Genomic DNA, 22,198 nt, shown 5'->3' with positions numbered 1-22,198 from the left:
TTTAATTGGTTATATTCTTGTTTATACTGTAATTCATTAGTTTCTGATTTTTTAAATGAAGTTAATGTTAGGTCGACTTGAGGCCTAACCAACTGCCAGGGAGGAGAAGAAAGAAGACGAGAGGGAGCTATGTTTTTCAGCTCAATGCCGGCCGAAGAAAGAAAGGGTTTAATTCTGTGCCCTAGATGTGGAACCAGAGAAGACTTCTTGTCATACAAATCCCCATAAAGTGGATTGAACACACAGTTATATGCAGGGTTAGATTCATTAGAGTATAATTTAGTAATGTATTGTAAGGATAATTTTATACGACGTTGTGTAAGAGATGGTTCATCAGCCTCAACGTAGAGACTGTCAATAGGTGAAGTGCTGAAGGACCCAAGACAAAGTCTTAGACCTAGGTGATGAACAGAATCTAATAGTTTCAGGTTGCTTTTGCAGGCTCCACCATATATAATGGAACCATAATCAAGTTTGGATCGCACCAATGATCTGTATAAATGAAGGAGGGTAGATTGATCCCCTCCCCACTTAGAATTGGACACAACCTTCAGCAAATCTAGTGCCTTCAGGCATTTAACTTTAAGAGATTTAATGTGTGGTAAGAAGGTTAAATTAGAATCGAAAATTACACCCAAGAATGTAGCCTCCTTTACAACTTTGATTGGAGTGCCATTTAAAGATAGCTCTGGGTCTTTATGCGGTTTATATTTTCTACAAAAGTGTATACAATTAGTTTTTGTTTGAGAAAATTTCAAGCCGTTTTCAAGGCACCATTTATTTATTTTATTTAAACACAACTGTAATTGCCGTTCAATGGTGCGCATATTTTTACCACGAAAAGAAATATTAAAATCATCTGCAAAAAGTGATCCATCGATTGAATCAGTTAAAACCTTTGAGAGACGGTTGATCTTAATACTAAACAGAGTGACAGACAAAATACTGCCTTGCGGGACACCCTGATCCTGAGTATAATGGTCAGACAGGGTTGAATCCACTCTGACTTGAAATTGTCTGTCATTTAAAAAGTTGGATATAAATTGAGGCAGGCGGCCTCGTAATCCAAAGTCATGTAAATCTTTTAAAATCCCGTGTTTCCATGTCGTGTCGTATGCTTTTTCTAGATCGACAAAGATTGACACAGCGTGTTGTTTATTAATTATTGCATTCTTAACAAAAGATTCTAAACGCACTAAATGATCGATGGTACTTCTATTTTTACGGAAACCACATTGTATATCTGTTATTAGGTTATTAGTCTCCAAGTACCAAACAAGTCGATTATTTATCATGCGTTCCATGGTTTTGCAAACGCAGCTCGTTAGTGAAATTGGTCTATAATTCGATGGATCAGTATGATCACGTCCAGGTTTAGGGATGGGAACAATTATGGCATCTCGCCACGAGGGAGGAAATTTTGCGGTTGTCCAAATGTCATCAAATATATGTAAAAGTGTCTCTAAACAGGGTGAGTGAGTGAGTGAGTGAGTTAAAATTTAAAGTCACTTTGGCAATATTTCAGCTACATCGTGACTAAAACAATATATAGAGTAACAATAATGAAAGAGTGATTATATAATCCTGTCAACAAAGGACAGTAAAATCACTAGAATATCACAGATATACAAGTAAAACTAGAAATGAATTCTAAAATATTTAGCGATAGGGGATAACACAATATAAAAATAGGCTATAGATCGCCAACAACGGAAGGTAGATCACCACACTAGAGACCAAGGGGACTTACAGTACCTTTGCTACCTGCGTGGACCCTAGTTGGATTTACATCATCCCTTCAGCTGATGGCGATTGTAGGAAATTTTAGTCAAAATTAAAAGAACAAGAATACTACATTTAAAACTCCTGGTACGTTTACACTGGCTTTGAACGATGTGGGACTTACGTACCCTCTCGGGAGGACAATAATTTTACAATACTTCAACCCCCTTCGAGGGTACAGCCACAAACAGCTCAACTTCCTAGTCTAGCTACCAAACATTAAGATACATCTATCTACAGAGCATATTGTTCAGAATTCAACTAATAAATCAATTTCCTTTAAAAATGCAATAATTAAATGAGAACTAACTGTGTTAAAAAGATCTTTAACTGTTTTAACAGTAAAATATTTCTCCCTTGTGATGGAGAATTCAACACAGTCAAGCAGTATATGCTTGACCGTAACTCTCTCATCACAAGGGATACAGAACGGAGGATCTTCACCTTTTAATAAGTATTTGTGAGTATATCTAGTATGGCCAATGCGGCATCGTCGCATGATGACCTCTTCAGATCTGGACTGACAACCCAAGTAGGTTTAACCAATGTAGGGTTTTATTTCATGTAATTTATTGATACCTACTTGGGTGTCCCACCTCTTCTGCATCAGATCACGGATGTAAGTTCCAATTCTAGCTTTGTAATCCGAGTAAGGAACAAGAAGTGGTGTCACAGATTTGGTGAGTGCTGCCTTGGCAGTAAAATCGGCCATTGTGTTACCAGAAATGCCTACGTGGCTAGGTAATCAGCAGAGGACGATGTCGTATTGGCCAGTAGCAAGAACACTATATATTTCAATAATTTCTATTAAAAGTGGATGTTGACACGATAAGTTTTTAATAGCCTGAAGGCAAGAAAGAGAGTCTGAATAAATTATATACTGTTTATGTTTAGGGTGTCTTTCAATATGTTTAAGAGCCGTTAATATGGCATTTGCTTCCGCTGTGAAAATAGAGGCATTGTCCGGTATTCTAGACGATATTGTTGTAGAACCAATAACAGTGGCACAGGCCACAGCGCCACCGTCCTTGGACCCGTCTGTGAACAAGGATTTGTAATTGCCATATTTAGTTTTTAACTGATTATATCCTTGTTTGTTTTGTAATTCATTTGTTTCGGATTTCTTAAACATTGTCAGGGTGAGGTCAACCTCTGGCCTAACCAATTGCCAAGGAGGAGACGAAAGAAGACGGGAAGGAGCTATATTTTGTAGCTTAATGCCAGCAGCAGAAAGGAAAGGTTTAATTCGTATTCCAAGAGGCGGAATAAGAAGTTTTTTTTCCCATACAAATCCTCGTATACAGGATTAAAAACGCAGTTGTATGCAGGGTTGGATTCATTAGAAAACAGTTTTGTAACATACTGCAAAGAAAGCTTAATACGTCGATGGTTCAAAGAAGGCTCATCGGCTTCAACATAAAGACTGTCAAGGGGAGAAGTTCGAAAGGATCCAAGACAAAGTCTTAGACCGTGGTGATGAATAGAATCTAAAAGTTTCAGGCTGCTTTTGCAGGCTCCGCCATACACAACGGAGCCGTAATCAAGTTTGGATCGTATAAGAGCTCGGTATAGTTGGAGGAGGGTTTTCTGGTCTGCACCCCACTTTGTATTAGATACAATCTTTAGCAAATCGAGGGCCTTCAGGCATTTATTTTTTAAATATTTAATGTGTGGTCGAAATGTTAAATGTTCATCAAAAATTATGCCCAAGAATTTTGCTTCTTTAACAACTGTAATAGGTGTGTTATCTAGATATAGTTCGGGGTCTTTATGAGGTTTATACTTTCGGCAAAAGTGGATGCAATTAGTTTTGGATTTTGAAAATTTAAATCCATTTTCAATACACCATTTATCAATCTTATTTAAACAAAGCTGGAGCTGTCTTTCAATTGTGTGTATGTTTTTCCCACGACAAGAAATATTAAAATCATCCACGAAAAGTGATCCATCAATTGAATCATTTAAAACCTTTGCTACTGTTGATTTTAATGCTAAATAAAATTACAGACAAAATACTGCCTTGTGGGACACCCTGATCTTGAGCATAATAATCAGACAAGGTAGAACCCACGCGGACTTGAAATTGCCTGTCAGCTAAAAATTCGGATATAAATTGAGGCAGACGACCTCGCAATCCAAAGTCATGAATATCTTTTAAAATACCGTGCTTCCATGTAGTGTCATAAGCCTTTTCTAAATCGAAAAGGATTGACACTGCATGCTGTTTGGATACAATGGCATTCTTAACGAATGATTCCAATCGAACCAAATGGTCAATGGCACTTCGATTTTTGCGAAAACCACATTGAATATCTGTGATTAAGTTGTTTGATTCTAAGTACCATATCAATCTGTTATTGACCATGCGTTCCATGGTTTTGCAAACGCAGCTAGTCAGTGAAATAGGTCTATAATTAGATGGATCAGTATGATCACGTCCAGGTTTAGGTATGAGAACAACTATGGCATCACGCCAGGATGAAGGAAATTTACCTGACGTCCAAATTTCATCAAAGATATTCAACAGTCTCTAAACATGATCCTGGTAAGTGTTTCAGGAGTTGATGATGTATACCATCAGCTCCTGTAGCGGTATTATTAGCTTGTTCAAGAGCATTATAAAGCTCATGGATAGAAAAGAGTTCGTTATAATCTTCCCCGTTGTCCGAATGAAAATTGATGGGTTTCTTCTCCTGTTGTTCTTGGTATTTTTGAAATTTTGGAACATAATTAGACGAGGAAGAATGTTTGGCAAGCGTTTCACCCAGTTTATTTGCGATATCGGATCGATCAGTTAACAACTGATCTCCAGATTGTAGATGGTGGATGCTTGATTTGGTCCCCTTACCTTTTATTTTCTGGATCATGTTCCAAACCTTTGACATTGGCGTTCGTGAAGTTATCCTTGACACATAATTTTGCCAAGACTTGCGTTTATTTTGTTTAAAAATACGCCGGGCTTTAGCATTTAGTATTTTATATTTATTTAAGTTATGGACCATGGGATTGCGACGGAAATAATGTTCAGCCTTCTTCCGTGCTTTCCTAGCTTGTTTGCAATCAGTTGTAAACCATGGTTTACGTATGTGAGAATTTGAAGAGGACTTTGGAATACAATCTTCAGCTATTTAGAGAAGTTCAGCAGAGAAAGATTCTATAGGATCGGCAACATCTGTAAAAGCATCAGGTGTTAGTTTATTAGTACAAAGAGTTGCATACAAATTCCAGTCAGCCTTAGTGAAATTCCATCTGGATGATGGAGGAACATCAGATGGACACACAGCTGTGAGAACAGTAGGAAAATGGTCACTTCCGCACAGGTCATCGTGAAGCGACCACTCGAATTCACCCAGTAAATTGGAATCCACTATTGACAAGTCCAGACAAGAGTAACTGCCAGTTCCAGGATGAAGATAAGTGTAAGAACCATATACATAAATCATTGTTTGAGAAAAACTCCTCTAAGATTTTACCGTTTGTATTGATGTTAGTACTACCCCAAAGAGGGTTATGACCATTTAAATCTCCCAGGATGACACAGGGCTTCGGTAGCTGGTCATATAATGCTTGAAGGTCAACCTGTTGGAGACAAAACGAAGGTGGAATATATAAAGAACAAAGAGTAAACACAATATTCAGGGTTACGCGTACAGCGACAGCCTGGAGAGGGGTCTTAAGAGGAACAGGACTGTGAATAACACCCTGCCTCACCATAACAGAAGATCCTCCAGTAGCTTTATAACCTGGAGGGGAAAAGTGATGGTAAGAAGTATATGATCTCAAGTCAAAATTATCAGTAGCTTTAAGGAAAGTTTCCTGTAAGCAAAAGGCTGATGGTTTTAGATCTTGTATTAATAGCTGAAGATCATTAAAATTATTACGAAGTCCTCTACAATTCCATTGAAATAAAGTAGTGGAAGAAGTCATGGTGGTTCAATTGGAGATCGAGCACGTGGAGAAGGTCTTCGCTGATCTGATAGCGATGGCGTGACCTCCATGTCCAGAGGTTCAAAAGTGTTGTGAACCTCTACAGGAACAGTTAAAGGAAGAGACACTTCTATGTGCTTAAGTGCCCTAGTTTCTTTCTTTTTGAGTTGTTTCTGTTGTTTGTTCGTAAGACGCCTAGGTTTGTTTACCGATGCTGACTGTACTTCGGGGTCTGAAAGAACTTCAGGTGCTGGCGATGTAGTGGTGGTTAATGGTGTGGGAGACATGGCTGGAAGCATATGGTCAGCCTCAGTCTCTGTCTGAGTGGCAGCACCATTCCTGGCACCAGAAACACTGCACAAAACAGTTTGGTCATCGGAGACCCAGGTGATCGCAGTTTGACAGCCCTGATCAACCTTTGTACAAGGAGTAGAAACAGCTACTGCGTACGTTTTTGCAGACGACATGTGACTTGTAACTGGTAAAAGGTTCTTTGCTTCATTGAAGGATATATTGTTGGTGTGCTTCAATTTCAAAATTTGTGCTTGTCTTTCATATGCTGGACATGATTTGGAAAATGACACATGGTCACCATTGCACTTCGCACATTTTATTTCATTTGCGCAGTTGACATTTTCATGTTTCCCACTACAACGGGAGCAAACTGGGGAGCTGTGACATGACCTAGCTCCATGTCCAAACTGTTGACATTTGAAACATCGAAGCGGACTGGGAATATACACTTCCACTTCAATGTTAAAATAACCAACTTTTATTGATTTTGGTAAGGACGTGAGACAGAAAGTAAACAGGTATGTATTCGTCCCAATGATATCATCACCTAGTTTCCTAGAGAATCTCTTGACAGAGGTGACACCTTGGGACTTCAGTTCAGAAGCAATTTCGCCTTCTGACATGTCAGCAAGACATTTTGCCCGATCACGTATGACGCCTCTGCACGAATTAAGAGTTTTATGAACGGAAACAGTAATCCCAGTATTCGCAAACTGGCGAGCTGCGAGCAAATTGACAGATTGTTGTCTCTTTGCACATTCAACTAACAGAGAACCTGTCCTGAGACGTGTTACATTTCTCACTTCACCACATATTCCAGCAATGGCTTTTGATATGACAAAGGGGTTAAGCTTCAAGGGTTGTCCATCAATTCCGTCCACAACTAAAAAGCGCGGCCAGGATTCACTACTGACTGCAGTAGAGTCATCATCAGAAGATGATAAACCATCTGTTTCAACATGTCGCCTTTTTGATTTTGATCGAGAACCAGGTAGATTGGGGGTAGCCATAATGAAGAAAGGATATTCGACAACCCTGCTCCCCACCCACCATGGAGTGTCAACAAGGACGGTGTCGAAGTGGAAACCGACTCCAAACCACCAGGGTTACAGGGTTGTTATACTCTAGCAGTACAGACACAGGTAGCTAAAATTGCCAAACAGAAGAAAAGTCAGGCTGGTTCCCCCCATGGCTATTATCTGAAGACACATAGAACCCGGAGGTCAGTATTGCCAGATTGGCCCATGAGCCACCGCCTTCTGGCATAGGACTCTAGGCATAGCAACAATTTTCAAACATGAGAGTATCACAAAAATATTTCGTGGAAAAGATACACAGATATACATAATCCAGATTTGATGTTGACCATGCACAGGGCATGACATGACCAGCCGATTGGTAGAACCGGGCCAGTTCTACCTCCCGTCTAGGTGAAGTCAGGGCCAAAGTGGTGTGTTGAGCAATAGGTACACGGTTGCAGGCACCTATTGCCCTCAACCACCAGGATCCCTTCCTCCACCGACACAGGGTTGCAACCCACGGCAAACGGGTTGGTGGACCAAATATCCCCCCGGGTCCACAACGGGGGTGTCGGCGAGCTCTTGGCGTTACCCAGCACCCACCACGAGGAGGTGGCTCGCCACGGGTGCCGTCTCTAAACAGGATTCTGGCAAGTGCTTCAGAAGTTGATAATGAATATTTCATGTATTGAAAAGGTTTCATTGTAGTCTCTGAAGTAAAATTAATACATTGCTTTTCCTGCTGTTTTTGATATGTTCGGAATTCAGGTACATAATTTGACGAGGAAGAATGTTTCGCCAAAGTCTCACCAAGTTTATTCGCAATATCTGATTTATTAGTCAATAACTGATTCCCATCTTTAAGATGGTGAATACTAGGTTTACAGCCCGTACCTTTTAGTTTCTGGACCATGTTCCATACCTTTGAAATTGGCGTACGTGAATTTATTTTTGAAACGTAATTTTGCCATGACTGGCGTTTATTTTGTTTAAAAGTACGCCTTGCTTTAGCATTTAAAATTTTAAATTTGTTTAAATTATGGACCATAGGATGGCGACGGAAATACTGTTCACCTTTCTTCCGGGCCTTCCTAGCTTGTTTGCAGTCAGCAGTAAACCATGGATTTTTATCGGATCAGAAACATCAACAAAAGCATCAGGTGTTAGTTTTGCAGAGCAGCGAATTTCATACAAATCCCAGTCAGCTTTAGCAAAATTCCATCGTGATGATGGAGGGACATCAGAAGGTGTCACAGATTTTAGAATGGTAGGAAAATGATCACTTCCACAGAGGTCATCGTGGACTGACCATTCGAATTCTAGAAGCAAATTAGAATCAACTAGTGATAAGTCAAGGCATGAATACGTGCCAGTGGCAGGATGTAAATACGTGTGAGAACCATCATTAAAAATGCACAAATCATTATTCAAGGAAAACTCTTCAAGTACTTTGCCCTTGGTATTTGTATCATGAGAACCCCAAATTGGGTTATGACCATTTAAATCACCCATGATAACACATGGCTTAGGGAGCTGGTCATATAGAGCCTGGAGTTCAGACTGTTGAAGTGAATAGGAGGGTGGTATATGCAAAGAACAAAGAGTAAACACTATGTTTAATGTAACTCGGACTGCAACAGCTTGAAGGGGCGTAGCTAGAGGAACAGGACTGTGAATCACACCCTGTCGCACTAGTACTGACGATCCACCAGTAGCTTTAACTCCCGCGGGAGAATAGTGATGATATGAATTGTAAAGCCGTAAATCAAATTTATATGTTGTCTTAAGGAAAGAAACAAATTACCGATGGTTTGTAATCTTGAATTAATAACTGCAGATCATTGAAATTATTCTGAAGTCCCCTACAATTCCACTGTATAATGTGACTTGCACTCATGGTGGGTTAATGGGTGAACGAGAAGGAAGGAAGAACATTCCTTTTGGTTTGAGTAGTAACCTCCATTTCCAGCGGTTCAAAAGAATTTTGAACCTCTACAGGTGGTTGCAAAGAAGGTGGCGCCTCCAAGTGTTGAAGCACCTTCGTCTTTTTTTTCTTGTGTTTTTTTTCTTTCCTTGTTTGACGAAGAACATTGTTCTCAGTGTCAGAAAGTTCTGGAGATTCTGGCTCTGTGATCTTCAATGGTGGGCTTTCGGTTTGAGAGGCCGAAGTATTTGTCATTTGACTTGATAGGATACTTTCACTTACGGATATTTGTTTATCATGAATCCATGAAATTTCAATCTGGCACGATGTAGTCACTGTAGTAACTTTTTTCATAGGGGCAGGAGAAGATGCTACAGCTGAAAAGGATAATGTACTTGGAACCGAAAACGGATCTGGCACCAACTTTTTGGCTTCAAAATAAGAAAGATTGTTTGTGCATTTAACTTTCATAATTTGTGACTGATAAACGAAGACGGGACAGGACCTGGACGAGGCCAAATGCTCACCATCACAGTTTGCACACTTTATTGCATTGTTGCAATCAGAATTGGCATGAGTACCACCGCAGCGAGAACATATCTGAGTGCGAGTACAAGTTCTGGCACCATGACCAAATTTTTGGCAATGGTAACACCGGAGAGGATTTGGAACATAAACATCAACTCCGATGTTGAAGTATCCGGCTTTTATTGATTTTGGGATAGTTGGCAGGGCAAACATGAAAATATAAGTGTTGGTTTTTATCACAGTGTCATTTTGTTTCCTTGTAAATCGCTTAACAGCAATTACTCCTTGGTTTTTGAATTCGACCAGAAGCTCCTCCTCGCTCATGTCAGAAAGACAACGAGCACGATCTCGAATTATTTCACGGCAGGAGATAAGTGTATTGTGTGCTGAGACAACAACCGGGACATTTACAAACTGCTTTAATCCAAGCAGATTGACGGACTGTTGTCTTCGTATACATTCCACAAGAAGTGAGCCAGAGCGGAGTCGAGTGACGTTTTTAACTTCTCCACAGGCACCTTTGATGCCCAAGGGTATGGCAAACGGATTCAACTTGATCACATTACCATCGGAAGATGAAATGACAATAAATCTCGGCCAGTAATCATTAACTTCAGGTGTAAGTTCCTCATCAGATGATACACAATCAACATGACGGCGTTTGTTCTTCGACGAACCAGAGTATTTGTTGAGAGACATGGTGAGAGAATTATATTCGGCAAACTTGCTCCCCACCCGCCATCGAGTGTCAACAAAGGACGATGTTGCAGAGGAATCCAGTCTGCGTCAACAGGGCTACAAGTCTGCTATACTACAGCAAATGTAACACGAATAGCTATATTTGTCTACCAAAGTGACTGTCCAGCTGGTTCTGCACGTGACAGAAATTTGGAGACCTACAGAATTCGGAGGTTGCCATTAACCAGATCGGCCCATGAGCCACCGCCTTCTGACGTAGGACTCTAGGCAAAAACTGTAGATATGTTTTTACAAATGTGAAGCCCAAACACAAAAGAGTAGGATAGTAGACTCAAAACATGGTATGTCCTACACAGGGCTTTGGGAATGGGCAATGACCAGCCGATTGATAGAATAGGGCCCATTCTACCTCCCGTCTAGGTGAAGTCAGGGCCGAAGTGGTGTGTTGAGCAGTAGGAACACGGTTCCAAGAACCCACTGCCCTCAACCACCAGGATCCCCTCCTCCACCGACACAGGGCCGCAACCCACGGCAAACGGGTTGGTGGACCAAATATCCCCCCGGGTCCACTACGGGGGTGTCGTCGAGCTCGGTCGGCGAGCTCGGTCGGTTACCCAGCACTCACCACGAGGAGGTGGCTCGCCACGGGTGCCTAGCTTGGTCTGAGATAGTAGTGAATGGTATCAGGAAACGGGAAATGTTCTGCAGAATTCCAAACTGAACTGTGAATCTATCTATCTATCTATCTATCTATCTATCTATCTATCTATCTATCTATCTATCTATCTATATATATATATATGTATTTGTGCGTGGTATATTTAGAATTTTATTAGACTTCAAAGTGAGGGGTGAAGGGGAGGAACATATATGTCCCTGTGGCATCCAGTGGGTAAGCCTTACTGTTCAGTTGAGCTCAACCTGACAACCTAGGATAACCCCCGAAACGTCGTGAAAATAAACTCAGGAAGTTGCTATTTATAAAATGTGTCCTGTATTATATGCTTTTGATGGATTACGTCCTTATTACGGTTATCTCCCTTCGGTTCTTTGCGATCTTTCGCCTGTTTTGATACTGTATTGTGCCCTATAGTAAAAGTATTTTAGATCACTAGTTTTAATATATATCTCTAATAAACTTTTACTGTCCCTTGTCGGCAGCTATTTTAAATTACTTACCTTTCTTATCGCTATATGGCTTCAATATTACCGATGAGATGTAAAATGTTAACTCACTCTATGTGGAGTGAGTGAGTGAGTTAACATTTAACGTCACATCGGCAATATTGCAGCCATATCCTGACGAGAACAATATAAGTTATAGTAATGTTAAGATGAGAAAAGAGAAAAAGTAAAACCTGTCAGGGAAGGAAAGTAAAAACACTAGAGTATCACAGAACATAAAACTAGCATTGAAAGTTAAAACATTGGAATTAAAGAAGAGAATACAACATAAAACCGGGGCCATAGATCGCCAACAACTGAAGGTAGATCACCATACCAAGGTCCATGGGGACTTACATTACTTGTGCTACCTGCATGAACCCTAGCTGGATTTACACCATCCCCTCAGCTATTGGCGATTATCCTGAAATTTAGCCATTACTTAAAACAACAAATATTCTACGATTAAAGACTAGTAGTAGATTTAAATTGACTATGAGAGTATTGGACTTACGTACCCTCTCAGGAGGACAATAATTTTACAATACTTCAAACCCCTTTGAGGGTACAGCCACTAACAATCTAAGTTATTAATTTAAACTACCAATCATTAAAATACAACTTTCTACAGAACATATCAATTACAATTCAATAAGAAAATCAATTTCTGTTAAAAATCCAAGAATTAAATGAGTACTAACTGTGTTAAAAAGATCCGTCATTGTTTTGACATTTAAATAGTTATCCCTTATGATGGAGAATTGAACACAGTCAAGCAGGATATGCTTCACCGTCGTTCTCTCATCACAAGGGATACAAAACGGAGGATCATCGCCTTTTATTTGATTGACAGCCCGAGTGGGTGTAACCAATATAGGGTTTTATGGCATGTAATTTATTTATTCCCACTTGGGTGTCCCACTTCTTTTGCATCAGATCACGGATATAAGACCTAAAGGTGGCTTTGTAATCACTATAAGGAATAAGAAGTGGTGTCACAGATTTGTTGAGTGCTGCTTTAGCAGCAAGATCAGCCAATGTGTTACCAGAAATGCCTACATGGCTGGGTAACCAACAAAAGACGATGATGTCGTATTGGCCAGTAGCAAGATCATTATACAATTCAATAATTTCTATTAAAAGTGAATATTTGCAAGAAATATTTTTAATCGCCTGAAGGCAAGAAAGAGAATCGGAATAGATTATATATTGTTTACGTTTCGGGTGTCTTTGAATATATTTGAGAGTTGTTAATATGGCATTAGCTTCTGCTGTAAAAATAGAACTATTATCTGGTAATCTAGAAGATATTGTTCTGGATCCAATGACAGTGGCACAAACCACAGCGCCACCGTCCTTGGATCCATCTGTAAATAAGGGTTTGCAATGGCTATATTTATACATTTTAATAGATGATATTCTTGTTTATATTGTAAGTAATTTGTTTCTGATTTTTTAAAATTAGTTAATGTTATGTCAACTTGTGGCCTAACCAATTGCCAAGGAGGAGAAGAAAGAAGACGGGAAGGCGATATTCTTTCCAGCTGAATACCGGCAGAAGAAATAAATGGTTTAATTCTGTACCCAAGAGGTGGAACAAGAGAGGACTTTTTGTTATACAAATACTCATAAAGAGGATTGAACACACTGTTATAGGCAGGGTTTGATTCATTACACTATAATTTATTAATGTATTGTAAAGACAATTTTGTACGGCGTTGAGTAAGAGATGGTTCATCGGCCTCAACGTAGAGACTATCAATAGGTGAAGTTCTGAAAGACCCAAGACAAAGTCTTAAGCCTTGATGGTGGACTGAATCAAGAAGTTTAAGGTTGCAGGCTCCACCATATACGATGGAGCCATAATCGAGTTTCGAACGGACAAGTGATCGATATTGGTGTAGTAGGGTAGCTTGATCCCCTCCCCACTTTGAGTTCGAAAAAACTTTCAACAAGTCAAGAGCCTTCAGGCATTTAGTTTTAAGGGACTTGATATGAGGCAGAAATGGTAAATGGGAGTCAAAGATTAGGCCCAAGAACTTGGCCTCCTTAACAACTTTGATGGGAGTGCCATCTAGAGACAGTTCAGGGTCCTTATGTGGTTTATATTTTCTGCAAAAATGTATACAATTAGTTTTGGATTTAGAAAATGTAAAGCCGTTTTCAAGACACCATTTTCCCTTATTTTCAGATGGGTCCAAGGACGGTGGAGCAGTGGCTTGTGCCACTGTCATTGGATCCAGAACAATATCTTTTAGATTAACAAATAATAGCTCTATTTTTACAGCAGAACCTAACGCCATACTAACGGCTCTCAAATACATACAAAAACACCCTAAACATAAACAGTGTATAATCTATTCCGACTCTCTTTCTTGCCTTCAGGCGATTAAAAATATTTCTTCTAAACATCCACTTTTAATAGAAATTATTGAACTGTACAAAAATCTTGCTACAGGCCAGTGCGACATCGTCCTTTGTTGGTTACCTAGTCACGTTGGCATTTCTGGTAACACAATGGCCGATCTTGCTGCCAAGGCAGCACTCAACAAATCTGTGACACCACTTCTTATTCCATACTCAGATTATAAAGCTGCAATAAGATCTTATATCCGTCATCTGATGCAGAAGAAGTGGGACACCCAAGTAGGTATAAATAAATTACATGAAATAAAACCCTATATCGGTTATACTTACTTGGGTTCTCAGTCCAGATTTGAGGAGGTCATTATGCGATGATGTCGCATTGGCCATACGAGGTATACTCATGGTTATCTATTAAAAGGTGAAGATCCTCCGTTTTGTATCCCTTGTGATGAAAGAATCACAGTCAAGCATGTCCTGGCTAATCTTGCAAACAATCACCAGCAGCTGAGAGGATGATGTAAATCCAGCTAGGGACCATGCAGGTAGCAGAAGTACTGTAAGTCCCCATGGCCCCTAGTATGGTGATCTACCTTCAGTTGTTGGTGATCCATATAGCCTGTTTTTATATTGTATTGTCTGAATAGGGATATTAGTTTTAACGTTTCACGCTAGTTTTATTTCTTATTGTGATATTCTAGTTGTTTTACTGTCCGTCGTCGACAGATTTTTCTCATATACATAGATTCCTTTCATAAGAATGCTCTCGTCACGATATGGCTGCAATACTGCCGAAGTGACGTTAAATATTAACTCACTCACTCACTCAGGACACCATTTATTAATTTGGTTTAAACACAACTGCAGTTGCCGTTCAATAGTATGCATATTTTTCCCACAACAAGAAATATTAAAATCATCCACAAACAACGATCCATCAACTGAATCGTTTAAAATTTTAGATAAACTATTTATCTTGATGCTAAAAAGTGTGACAGACAAAATACTGCCTTGTGGAACACCCTGATCCTAGTTGTAATGTTCAGACAGGGTAGAACCCACTCGAACTTGAAACTGTCTGTCATTTAAAAAGTTGCCTATAAATTGAGGTAAACGACCTCGGAAACAGAAATCATGTAAATCTCTCAGAATGCCATATTTCCAGGTAGTGTCATATGCCTTCTCAAGGTCAATAAAGATAGAGACAGCGTGTTGTTTATTAATCAGCGCGTTTTTCACAAACGATTCTAAACGCACTAAGTGATCGACAGTACTTCTGTTTTTACCGAAACCACATTGCATATCTGTGATAAGGTTGTTTGTTTCCAAGTACCAAACAAGTCGATTATTTATCATGCGTTCCATGGTCTTACAAACACAGCTAGTTTATGAAATCGGACGAGAATTGGACGGATCCGTATGATCACGTCCAGGTTGAGGTATTGGTACTACTATGGCGTCACGCCATGAAGGGGCAAAGTTACCCGATGTCCAAATATCATCAACAATATTTAGGAGAGTTTCCAGACAGGATTCTGGTAAATGCTTCAGGAGTTGATAATGTATGTTATCAGCTCCCGTAGCAGTGCCATGAGCTTGATCAAGAGCAGTATGGAGTTCATGAATAGAAAACGTTTCATTATAATCTTCACCATTATCAGAATTGAAATTCATAGTTTTCGTTTCTTGATATTGCTGAAATTTTGGTACATAATTTGAAGAGAAAGAGTGTTTAGCAAGTGTTTCACCCTGTTTATTCGCAATATCTGATTTACCAGTATCTGATTTACCAGTAAATAATTGATCTCCATGTTTAAGATGATGGACAATAGATTTAGTACCTTTACCTTTGATTTTCTGGACCATGTTCCATACCTTGGACATGGGTGTCCGAGAATTTATTTTGGATGCATAATTTTGCCAAGATTGGCGTTTGTTCTGTTTAAACGTACATCGTGCTTTAGCATATAAAATTTTAAATTTATTTAAATTATGCCCCATACAATGGCGCCGGAAATAATGTTCTGCTTGTTTTCCTTGCCTTCCTAGCTTGTTTGCATTCATCGCTAAACCATGGTTTTCGAATATGTGGACTTTGTTATACACTCATCAGCTGTGGAATTCAGTTTATCAGAAAAACATTTAATAGCATCAGGAGCGTCAATAAAACGTTCAGGTTTAAGTGTCTCCGCACACAGTGTTTCATATAAAGCCCAGTTAGCCCTTTTAAAATTCCACCTTGATGATGAAGGAACATCAGATGGAGTTACAGATTTTAGTATAGTAGGAAAATGGTCACTTCAACAGAGGTCATCGTGGACTTACCCTTCAAATTCATTTAGCAGTTCTGAATTTGTGAGTTACAAGTCAAGAGCAGAATAGGTCCCTGTACCAGGGTGTAAATATGTGTTGGAACCGTCATTATAAATACATAAATCATTGTCAGATCAAAAGTCCTCCAGCAATTTACCTTTAGTGTTTGCAGCTACACTACCCCAGAGTGGCTTGTGCCCATTTAAATCTCCCATTATAATACAGGGCTTCGGGAGTTGGTCATATAGAGCTTGAAGATCAACCGTCGAAGACGGCGAAATGTAAAGAGAGCATAGTGTAAACGCTAGATGTAACGTAATTCTCACTGCAACAGCCTGCATATTAGTATTTAGTGAAACAGGGCTTTGAATAACGTTTTGTTTGACTAGAATGGATGATCCGCCAGTGGCCCTATCACCCAGAGGTGCAAAGCAGTGATATGCATTAAATTGACAAAGATCAAATGGATCTGTCTGTTTTAAATATGTCTCTTGGACTAATAGCTGTAATTCAGGTAAATTAGTCATCAATCCGCTGCAGTTCCAACTGTACAATATTATTGGAATAAACTATCTTTTGGGGGGATTTATTGGGGATCTACCCCGCACTCTTTTGGAGGGCGACAAGCTATGTGCCCTAGAATGGACGTTTTCAGAAACGTCCATGTCTTCAAGAGACCCGTATTTATTGAACAATTGAATTTTGTTCTATGACCCTTTAGGAGCTCTGCCACTTTGTTGTTTTGAAGCATCAGGCTTTGGCTTCGGTTTACTTTTCACCATTTGTTGACTATCACCTGTCGATTGAGACTTTGAGTGTGACTGAGATGATGATTTGTTATCAGAAGAAGACTTTGAGGTACTAGGAAGTTATTCCTCAGTCTGTGATGATAAAACAGGGTACAAAAGCTGTGGAGAATCGCAATTTACCCAAGTCAAGGTAGTTTGGCAGCCTGTGGTTGACGTTGTTTTAGATGTTTTTGCTACTCTAGCATAACTTTCTGGAAGATCAGATCTCTTTACCAGTTTTGTGGCCTCGGAAAAAGAGATATTTTGAGTAAATTTGATTCTATTGATCTCCATTTGCTCTTTCCAAATAGGACATTGCTTAGAGAATGATTAATTATTTATAATTATTCTGCTGGAGTACATCATCCGGGTATCCTTGGTGCTGCAAACTGGAGGCCCGCTTGCTTTAGCATTGTCCTTGTGATACTCCGTGGTGGGTGGGGAGCTCGGATGATGAACCATATCACTTTAACTATTGCCTTATGAACCTCCAACAAAAATAACAAAACGTCCACTTGATATTGACCCTGTTGATACTGACCATAGACCGTCTGCATCGATTGAGTGCTGGCCACGTTTCATTGCCATTGAAACTCCTGACAAAACACCGTTAAAGTTGAACCCGTCTTCTGTATCCAAAGGTATTCAAGGCTTTGCTGGGGATGAACATCTCTGCACACAAAACCTTGAATACAAGTAAAGGCATCGTTCGAGATCGAGATCGAGATCGATTGGTTGATGACATATTGGACCTTGATATAGGATCTGAAATGAAGGATCAAGGTGTACTATATGTCAAGCGCTTTTCAACTCACAGAAACAACGAAACCATCAAAACAAATACGTATCTTTTTACTTTCTCATGTCCAAATGCTCCGAAATCAGTGAAGGCAGGCTACTGCAACATACAACTTGATACCTACATCCCCAACCCGCTAAGGTGTTTTAAATGCCAAAAATATGGACACGGTGTAAATACTTGCACAAAGTCTGTGGTGTGTGCTCATTGTAGTGAGAAAACACACACAACAGAAGATTGTGAGGCTTATTCCGAAAAATGCACCAACTGCTCAGGCGACCATTCCTTATTTTCTAAAAAGTGTCATATTTGGAAAGAGCAAGTGGAGATAACCAGAATAAAGTTCTTTTTCTGAGGCAGAAAAAAGATCTAAAATATATACTCATCTACAGGCTGCCAAACTACCTTGACTTGGGTAAATTGCGACTCTCCACAACCTTTATCCCCTACTATATCATCTCAGACTGATGTCTGTCGCCCTCCAAAAGAGTGCGGGGTAGAACCTCAATGAATCCCCCCAAAAGATAGTTTATTCCAATAATATTGTACAGTGGAACTGCAGAGGATTGAGGACTAATTTACATGAATTACAGATATTAGTCCAAGATTTTACACCCTCAGCGATATGTCTCCAAGAGACTTATTTAAAGCAGACAGATCCATTTGATCTTCGTCATTTTAATGCATATAATTGTTTTTCACCTCCGGGTGATAGGGCCACTGGCGGATCATCCATTCTAGTCAGACAAAACGTTATTCAAAGCCCTGTTTTAATTAATACTAATATGCAGGCTGTTGCAGTGAGAATTACTTTGCATGTAGCGTTTACACTATGCTCTCTATACGACTGATCTTCGACGTTTGCCAAAACTGATGTTCAAGCTGTATACGACCAACTCCCTGAGCCCTGTATTATAATGGGAGATTTAAATGGGCACAAGCCACTCTGGCGTAGTGTAACTACAAACACTAAAGGTAAATTGTTGGAGGACTTTTGTTCTGACAATGATGTATGTATTTATAATGATGGTTCCAACACATATTTATACCCTGGTACAGGGACCTATTCTGCTCTTGACTTGTCACTCACAAATTCAGAACTACTTAATGAATTTGAATTGTTAGTCCACGATGACCTCTGTTGAAGTGACCATTTTCCTACTATACTAAAATCTGTAACTCCATCTGATGTTCCTTCATCATCAAGACGGAATTTTAAAAAGGCTAACTGGGCTTTATATGAAACACTGTGTTCTGAAAAACTTAAACCTGAACGTTTTATTGACGTTCCTGACGCTATTAAATGTTTTTCTGATAAACTGAATTCCATAGCTGATGAGTGTATACCAAAGTCCTCTGCAGTTCCACATATTCGAAAACCATGGTTCAGCGTTGGCTGCAAACAAGCTAGGAAGGCAAGGAAAAAAGCAGAACATTATTTCTGTCGCCATCCTATGGTGCATAATTTAAACACATTTATGATTTTAAATTCTAAAGCGCGGCGTACTTTTAAACATATCAAAGGAGAAACCCTGGCAAAATTATGGATCATCATTATGTATGATCATTACAATCAGGATCAGATTTTGTCAGTCACACTTTTTAGTCAAAAGATAAACAGTTTATCTAAAGTTTTAAATGATTTAATAGATGGATCGTTATTTGTGGATGATTTTATTATTTCCTGTCGTGGGAAAAATATGCATACTATTGAACGGCAACTACAACTGTCTTTAAACAGAATAGATAAATGGTGTCTTGAAAACGGCTTCAAATTTTCTAAATCAAAAACCAATTGTATACACTTCTGTCGTAAATACAAACCCCATAAAGACCCAGAACTATTTCTAAGTGGCACCCCAATGAAGGTTGTTAAGGAGGCCAAGTTCTTGGGACTTATTTTTGATTCACATTTGACCATATTAAATCCCTTAAATCTAAATGCCTGAAGGCACTCGATTTGCTAAAGGTTGTCTCAAATTCTAAATGAGGAGGTGATCAAGCTACCATCCTCCATCTATATAGATCACTGATCCGTTCCAAAATTCATTACGGCTCCATCGTCTATGGTGGAGCCTGTAACAGGAACTTGAAGCTGTTAGATTCTGTTCACCATCAAGGACTTTGTCTTGGTTCCTTTGGAACCTTTCCTGTTGACAGTCTTTACATCGAGTCAGATGAACCATCTCTTACACAACGGCGAATAAAATTAGCTTTACGATATATCACAAAATTATACGTAATTTATAAGTAAAGTAAAACGAATGTAACCCCGCTTATAACTATGTGTTCAATAATCTGAGGATTTGTATAACAAAAGGTCGTCTCTTGTTCTGCCTCTTGGGCTCAGAATTAAGCCTTTTTATTGCTGCTGCTGGCATTGAGCTGAAAAATATAGTTCCTTTCCGTCTCCTTTCTTCTCCTCCCTGGCAATTAATTAGGCCACAAGTTGACGTAACATTAACTACATTGAAAAAATCGGAAACTAACGAATTACAATATAAACAGGAAAATAATCATCCCTGGTGGGTCCAGGGATGGTGGCGCAGTAGCTTGTGCCACTGTCACTGGATCCAGAACAATATCTTCTAAATTGCCTGACAACAGCTCTATTTTTACTGCTGAAGCAAATGCCAGACACCCGAAACGTAAACAATATATAATCTATTCAGACTCTCTTTCTTGTCTTCAGGCGATTAAAATGTTATCATGTAAACATTCACTTTTAACAGAAATTATAGAATTGTAAAATAATCTTGCTACTGGCCAATGCGACATCGTCTGTTGTTGGTTAGCCGCCACGTAGGTATTTCTGGTAACATGATGGCTGATCTTACTGCCAAGGCAGCACTCAACAAATCTGTGACGCCACTTTTTTTCCCATACTCTGATTACAAAGCTAGCATTAGAACTTACATCCGTGATCTGATGCAGACGAAGTGTGACACCGAGGCAGGTAAAAATAAATAACATGAAATAAAACCGTATATTGGTTACACCTACTTGGGCCGTCAGTCCAGATTTGAAGAGGTTATTTTCGACGATGTCGTATTGGCCACACAAGATATACACATAAGAGGGTACGTAAGTCCCATAACATTCGAAGTAAATTAAAGCTCTCCACTGTTTTACTCGTAGCATACGTGTTGTTTTCATATATGGCTAGATATGACGAAATTGCTGACGGCTGAGGGGATGATGTAAATCCAGCTAGGGTCCATGCAGGTAGCAAAGGTACTGTAAGTCCCCATGGTCCCTAGTATGGTGATCTACCTTCAGTTGTTAGCAATCTATAGCCCATTTTCATATTGTATTGTCCTCTATAGATAAATTGTTTTAGGTATAGTTACTAGTTTTATATTCTCCCCTGTGGTATTCTAGTTGTTTACTGTCCTTCGCTGACGGGTTTTATAATAGACATATAATCCATTTCAGTATTAAATGTTCTCGTCACGATATGGCTGAGATATTGCCGATGTGACATTAAATGTTAACTCACTCACTCACTCACTCACTTTGTTTTCAGTGAGAAAGAGTTCTACTAACTCCTGCACAGCGATCGATCTTGAACGTAGGTCAGGATTGGCTGTGAGGCAGATGTAGATAGGCCGAATGATGACTTAACTCCTGTATTACACTGAGTGTTCGTCCGTGTGTGTCGTCAACCCAACAACCACCTTTATATACATATACACAGTCACTGATTCCACCGAAGTATCGAAGCTTCGCGATCGGGGTACCAACGGTCACAAGGACGTACTCATATGCAGAAGAGCGCCTATGGGGAGACAGCTCTAAAGCACAACCTTAATAGACGTGCCACTAAAATATTATTACTGCGATACAAAATGTGACCCATAATAGTCATACGAAATACAGAAAATACACTCTCGTAACACATGTTTGGAGTGTCTGTTATATTCCAGTTGTGGCACGTTAATTGTTTATATGAATAAATGCTCCACCCATCATGCAGTGTCACGTCCCTTACATTACTATCTAAGTAACAATCGTAACAAAGCATGGCATTATCTTTAGCATAGTCCGTGTATGAAGACTGCCCGACCTCAGACCATTGGAAACGTGAACAGCAATATATGCTCCGTTACCTTTTCACGTTGACATCGTTTTCAAAATCTGGCAAAAGGATCGAGTTTTAACGTATAAATTGTTCTCGTCATGATATGGCTGAAATAGTGTCGATGTGACGATATCACTCAAAAAAATCATCTGAGACAAAAATCTAGTTATTTCATACTGACATAGAGCAATACATGTCAGATGAATGGGGGTCTTTCCAGTAGGATAAATAATGTCACTCCCCGTGTGCCCACATGCTAATTCTGAATGTTTATCGAAGATGTTCTGGCTCTTTTAGTTTGCTTTGTTAGCGGGCTTTAAAGTCTCAATAATTAATAATTCATACACAAACTATCAGCCCATATCATGAAAACAGCATTATGGCGTTTTTTCACTCCCTGTTTCTTCCGAAACTTTGTCAGTCAATGCATCTGTGCCTCATTGCCTATTGACAATGTCATCAGGAGCAAGATAATGGAAAGACAACATATCTGTACGTAATTGAAATGCACTTGAC

The 22,198-nt window shown here is 39.4% G+C and overlaps 1 protein-coding gene across 1 annotated transcript; it reads right to left on the bottom strand.

The window, feature by feature from the left end:
* Positions 1 to 5,705: 5,705 nt before the first annotated feature.
* Positions 5,706 to 7,013, bottom strand: LOC137297036 (uncharacterized). Its single transcript, XM_067829027.1, has one exon. The coding sequence runs from the start codon at positions 7,011 to 7,013 to the stop codon at positions 5,706 to 5,708; it is 1,308 nt and encodes a 435-aa protein (XP_067685128.1).
* Positions 7,014 to 22,198: the final 15,185 nt, after the last annotated feature.

The sequence above is a fragment of the Haliotis asinina genome, chromosome 1 (genome assembly GCF_037392515.1).
Source record: "Haliotis asinina isolate JCU_RB_2024 chromosome 1, JCU_Hal_asi_v2, whole genome shotgun sequence".
Taxonomy (NCBI): Eukaryota; Metazoa; Mollusca; class Gastropoda; order Lepetellida; family Haliotidae; genus Haliotis; species Haliotis asinina.
The sequence above is the reverse complement of the archived record's forward strand: the minus strand, read 5'-3'. Positions and strand labels throughout refer to the sequence as shown.

Bases quoted from the DNA above. Each gene is read 5' to 3' on its own strand.
- LOC137297036 (XM_067829027.1), bottom strand. From the start codon at position 7,013: ATGGCTACCCCCAATCTACCTGGTTCTCGATCAAAATCAAAAAGGCGA.